Source organism: Stegostoma tigrinum, chromosome 15, assembly GCF_030684315.1.
Source record: "Stegostoma tigrinum isolate sSteTig4 chromosome 15, sSteTig4.hap1, whole genome shotgun sequence".
Classification (NCBI taxonomy): Eukaryota; Metazoa; Chordata; class Chondrichthyes; order Orectolobiformes; family Stegostomatidae; genus Stegostoma; species Stegostoma tigrinum.
In genome coordinates, this window is record NC_081368.1 from 2,349,001 (window position 1) to 2,354,856 (window position 5,856).

Consider the following 5,856-nt stretch of genomic DNA (forward strand, 5'->3'; position numbering starts at 1 on the left):
TAATTGAATTACGCCTTTTTGTTGCAGAGAAAACGGAGCACGTGCGTCTTGTCATTAATTATCTCTCCCAGAAACACTGAACCCCCGAGTCCCAGCCATTCACACCCTCAATCAGCGCCCAAACCGCAAGCTCTTGGAAACGGCGAGGTTAGCGAACCGGGCAGCAGCTCGCATCGCCATTCTCCCTTCAAAATGACAAACATCTCATAAGAAAACTTCTAACTGAGGTCTTGTCCTTCTTCCCCCTGAAGATAAGCGTCAACCATTCGCTACACGTCCGTAAAATCAATCTTAGCAGACACTTCAGCGTTTGTGTGGAGGAATGGAGTTAAATCGCTGAGTGGGCATTTTAACGTTTTATAGGCAGCCTCTGTGTCTGGCTGACTGACCCGCATCGTTGGTAACTCTGCCCTACTACACGTTCTCGGCCACTAACATCTACACACTAGGCTTGGATTCACATTCACAGCAACAGCAAAAACACAGCTTTGCAGGCACTCCGTTTTCATACACTAACTGAAACATTTGTAATGTACGGGCTCACGGTAGAAGGAGTGGTGTTCACCGTTTTCGCTGTGAGTAGTGGCGCTTCAGGGGAATGTTAAATTATCATTTTTTTGTCTTTAAATTAAAATAGGAAAAATAGGAAAGTTGTTGGTTAATATTGCCTGGATTAGACTGAACAGAGTAAACGGCTAGGACTCACCTCCCGGACGCTTGAAAAGTTTATGCTCAATACCGCCTTTTAATGGCACGGGACGGCGGAGCTCAGTCTCGGCGCGACTACTCTGTCTTTGCAAAACTAAAAGCGAGGTGAAGTTATTTCCAAAGTACGGACTGGGGATAAGGGACGTCAAAAGGCCGTGTTATAAAGCGCTGCATGGAGCACTGTCTCTATGCATCTCTCAACTTGATCAGATTCTGTGTATCCTGCAGAGAGGCGGCGGCTGTCCTGTAGAAACTGCTCAATGGCCAGTCTCACAGCGCTGCGGAGACCTCAGAATGTGAGAGTGCTGGATCTTTTTGAGCCTCTCCTGCCTAGCACAGCTTTTCAATGGGCTCTGAGCCGGTACAAAATGAGCCAGAAATGCTGTTAAACTTGACCAGTGGGCACAAAATGGGCGCTGTGAGTTTCAAACAAGCTGCTTCAGAGTAACACAGTATAAGACAACTTTTACCCTGTCACTGACAGATTTATTTTTCTTCCCGTTTTATTGTGGGCGGAATCGAATGAGAGCCGCTGATATTCCACATCCAGGAAAATATAGAAAGGCAACAGGATTGAAGAAATGCTGAGTTTTAAGTGCAGCACCTGGAATACCCTGAAACATACAGTACGCTAGTTTCAGGCAGTCACCTGGGCTCGCTTCAGATCACTGATCAGTGAAGGGTCAAAATTCACTCTCCACCCCCCAACCCCGCAAAGGACAAGGGACCACATAATCATTTATGTGGTCAAATAAACAAATGTGTAGATGCTAAGAATTCTAATGAAATATACGAATAGAAAACAAAAGTTTATACAGTTGGCATCTAAATATCTGAGGACGCTAGCGAAGGAAAAGCCGATTTTTTGCCTCAGTGGAACGAATATCGAGCCTGCAGGTTTGATTGACACCACAATTGCGTATTGTTCCGGATCCTGTCTAGTACACATTTCTATTTTCCTCTTTTTGAACAAAACAGCCGTAATTGGTTGGACATAATTGCCGCGCAGGTACAACGCGCTTGCCCGGCGCACCATGACACTGGTTGCGCCAAATTAATTCCAAAAATCCGGCGGATTTCAGCCGCAGTTTTGGGTAATTAAGTGGCAGAGTAACATGTAAATGAGGGCTTAAGGCAGGCGCAATTAATCAAGGGGCGAGAAGATGGAGGTGCCGTTACCTGTGAAGGGCCCTCAGACTGAGCCAATCAGTGGCGCAGAACCCGCTGCCCCCTCATATCCTCAAAGGCAAGTGACGCCAAGTCAAGCCCAGCTCTTCCAATCAACGGCCAGCAGGGCCCGCACGTGATAGCATGAGCCCGTGGCTCTGATTGGCCAGTTGGGTGTTTGCCTCCAGTTGAGTGTTGTGGGCTGCTCGTTGAGTGATTGGAGTCGATCATTGCGAGGGAGAGAGCAGGCGGCTGTTCAGTGAGAGAGCGCAGTCCGTCCCGGACACTGCGGGAGTGTGTGAGTGTGAGTGTGGTTCAGTGAACAGTACAAACCCAGCAAGAGGCGCCTCAAATGTAAAGGAGACCAAAGCGAGGCGTTCCGCAAAGTTGTTGGGCATCTTTGCATCTCCCTAACTCCCTCCCCTCCCGTCCCATCCCTCCCCCTTATCCCCTCCCTCCCTGTTCCCCCCCCCCCCCCGCGACCAGATCCTCGCTGCTTCCTCAGGGGCTCCGGCTCAGACCAGGTTGACCCGAGATGGCGATGTTGTTGGACGGTGGAGCCCAGTTTCCGAGCCTGGGCGTCGGTAGCTTCGCTGGCCCGCGGCACCATGAGCTTTCCAACCGAGAGCCGAGCCTGGGCCTCAGTCCGTTCTGCGATTCGCCTCACCCCGGAGCTTTCAAACTGAGCCCGGCGCCTCCGGAGCTGTCGGCCGGCCAGGCGTCCGCTTTCAGCCCGCAGGGAGGCGGCTACGCGACCGCTCTGGGTCCGCACGCCGTTCCGGTCGGATCCTACAGCGGGACATCTTTCAACTCCAGCCGGGAGTTCCTGTTCCGCAGCCGGAGTGTTGGCATCGCCGATTCCCCTTCCACAAGTGCACAGCAAGGCATCTTCCCGTCTCCGGGAGGGGCTCTGCACGCCCCCCCGGGGGTAAATGACAGTCCGGGACACCTCCTGTTTCCAGCACTGCACGACCAAGCGGCCACTCACCCCTCTCCCAATGGGCATGTGGTGAACGGCCAGATGCGCCTGGGCTTTCATGGCGATCTCTTCGGCAGAGGGGACCCTTACCGAGCGGTGAGCAGCCCCCGGACTGAGCCGTACCCTCCGGGCCACCTGCACAAGTACGGCCCCATGAACATGAGCGCACACCATCACCATGGAGCCGGCGCTTTCTTCCGCTACATGAGGCAACCCATTAAGCAGGAACTGCCTTGCAAGTGGATGGAGGAAGTTCAGATCCACCGCAGCAAGAAGGTTTGCCAGCGGACTTTCAGCAGCATGCACGAACTGGTCACTCACATCACCATCGAGCACGTTGGGGGACCTGAGCAGAGCAACCACGTTTGTTATTGGGAGCAGTGCCCGCGCGGAGGCAAATCGTTTAAAGCCAAATACAAGCTCATTAATCACATCCGAGTGCACACGGGCGAGAAACCCTTCCCATGCCCCTTCCCAGGATGTGGGAAAATCTTCGCCCGCTCGGAAAACCTCAAGATTCACAAACGGACCCACACAGGTAAAACAGACCCCGAACGTCCCTCCTCCGATTCATTTGAAAATCCCGCGAGTTGATTGATTTCGATTCTGGGCGAGTTGTGGCTGGAGACACTCAGAGAGAAAAAAAGAGCCCCTTAGCCAGCAAGACCTCACTTTCACTTAGGCCTGGCTGAAGCTATCTCGAGAAAGAATCTCACGGTTTGATCAGGCCGCCTCTCCACGCCCGAGGGGCTTGATTTTGCTTTTTTTAAAAAAATAACAATTTCTAAAGATGCGTGTTTCCTCTTCGAAAGTTCCACACCCCCGCCCCACACCCTCCCGAAATTTGAAAGAAATCACAAAGATTGGCGTGTTTGTGCTACCCCTTTCATTCTTAGTTTAAAAGACAGAGAAAAAATAGCTAGCTGTGTAAACCTTTCCTGTTTATTCACTTTGTTCTGTTTTGCCGAGCGAGGGGATGAGAAAGTAAATCGTTATGTGTCGATGAGAAAGGTTGGGAATTGTTACGGGAGTTCGTTGTATCATTTGAGAATGTTGTCAAGTTTCACTTCACTGGGACTTCCAGGAAACCGTCTCAAACACTAAATTCCTAAGAATTTATAAGAATGCGTCCGTCCATGATAAAAATGATGTTTTCACCATTTCAGAATAAATGTATTACAATTTACACGTACACCTCCTCCCGAGACAAATAAAAGATATGTTTTCAGTGATTTTGCATTGGCTGGATTTGCTTCAGTGTTTTGTCTCACTGCAGAGAAATGAAGCGGTGATCTTTTAATCCTGAAGCTAAATTAAATCGACGGAAGATCTGAAGGTGGAGGGGGGTGGGGCGGGGGACATTAGGGAGCAAGTGAATTAATGCACGCAGTTGTGGATGTTCACCAATGTCCTTTGGTTTGATTCAGGCGAGAAACCGTTTAAGTGCGAGTTTGAAGGGTGCGACAGGAGGTTCGCTAACAGCAGCGACCGTAAGAAACACATGCACGTCCATACCTCCGACAAACCGTACATCTGCAGGATGTGTGACAAATCTTACACTCACCCCAGCTCCCTCCGCAAACACATGAAGGTAACTGCTTTACAGCATTTCCCTGTCACACGCAACCTGCGTTTTGTAATTTGACTATTTTGAAACTGTTTGCTGCGAGTTATTTTTAATTGTACAATGTTGGCACAATCATCACATATCTCTTTCTGTGTGTGTGTGTGTTTAGGGGTAGGGGGTGGGCTGGCGCTGTGCATTGAGCGATGTCGGGCCGAATTGCTCGGGATGACATTCAGACCTGAGCTTGTGTTCTGTAATTCTAGGTACACGAACCCCAGGGTTCAGACAACTCTCCAGCCCCGAGTTCCGGTTATGAATCTTCCACTCCCCCAAGCCTGCTGTCTACAAACAGCGAGGAGCCCAGTAAAAACCCGGGCCCGGCCGCACACACCACCAACCCCAACCCGCCGCTGCCGCCGAATTTTAACGAGTGGTATGTTTGAGAAGTGAACGGGAAGCGTGTTCCCACCTCGGAGCCGGCAGCCTGGATCTGTTGAAACTTTACCGGGAGTTCTTTTTTTCATAAGGAAGAGAAGATTTGTGATTTCTGTAGGGGACGGCCGGCACTGACGGAAGCTCCGAGAGATAATGGCCAGCAGGGTTTTACAAAAAAAACAGGGGCGAGTTTTGGTGTTTGGCTCCAGCCTTGATAGAGACTGACCGCCCGCCCAGTTCCCCCAGGATCCGAATTGGACTGTGGCTTCATTGGAGAGGTGATTATTGCTTGTTTCTGGGGCCGTTGCAGTTTCGGTTTGTTTTCGAAAGTTTTTCTTTTGATTTTTTTGGGAGTGAGGGGAACAGAGAGAGAGAGAGAGAGAGAGAGAACCTCGCTCCGACCATATGTTTGGATCGTGGCACCTAAAAGATTGATTGATTGTCAGATTCACACAGTCATACTAAGTGCCAAAGTTCTGTCATGTCTGCAACTTCTTAAACACAAAAAAATTGTGAATGTATCTCCTGTTCGATTGGGTCAAATCTGTTGTCGTTTTAGTGCTGGGTGTGGTGATCCTGTCACTGGGATTTTGACGGTTAAATATAAACGTTGCCTTTTTAACTATTTTCCTGTAAATGTACATATTCATAATGTCATATTTATCACTTTGTAATTTAATTATCGGTATTTACGTGCCGCGCTGAAACAATATTTATGAAGAATCATTTTCTAACGAAACCTATGTACAGTTTTTTTTTGAGAAAAAAGGGTTATAAGCAAGTTAACATTAAACAACTTTGATTTACAAGATCAAGCTTGCATTATTTTGGAGCTCACCCGAGTTCCATTATGCCCCACTGGGCCCAGGATTCATGGTTAGTCACTGTTTTGGATGTTGGAAGCTGACGGATTTGTGAATTTTGAGCTTTAACCGATTGGTAAATGAAATCGTTTGCGATATAAAACCTTCGGAAGACGGAGCTTACTTTGGAAGAATAT

General features: G+C 49.1%; 1 protein-coding gene across 1 annotated transcript; it reads left to right on the plus strand.

Annotated features, from left to right (window-relative positions):
* The first annotated feature begins 2,391 nt into the window (after positions 1-2,391).
* Positions 2,392-5,632, plus strand: zic3 (zic family member 3 heterotaxy 1 (odd-paired homolog, Drosophila)). The gene is made up of 3 exons (XM_048544506.2): positions 2,392-3,392; positions 4,282-4,445; positions 4,685-5,632. Exons 1-3 carry the CDS (start codon positions 2,411-2,413, stop codon positions 4,862-4,864), a joined length of 1,326 nt encoding a protein of 441 aa, XP_048400463.1. The 5' UTR covers positions 2,392-2,410; the 3' UTR covers positions 4,865-5,632.
* The last annotated feature ends 224 nt before the right edge of the window (positions 5,633-5,856 follow it).

Coding starts and splice junctions, on each gene's coding strand:
- zic3 (XM_048544506.2), top strand. CDS start 2,411: ATGGCGATGTTGTTGGACGGTGGAGCCCAGTTTCCGAGCCTGGGCGTC. Junction 3,393..4,281: donor TCACAAACGGACCCACACAG/GTAAAACAGACC, acceptor GGTTTGATTCAG/GCGAGAAACCGTTTAAGTGC. Junction 4,446..4,684: donor CCCTCCGCAAACACATGAAG/GTAACTGCTTTA, acceptor CTGTAATTCTAG/GTACACGAACCCCAGGGTTC.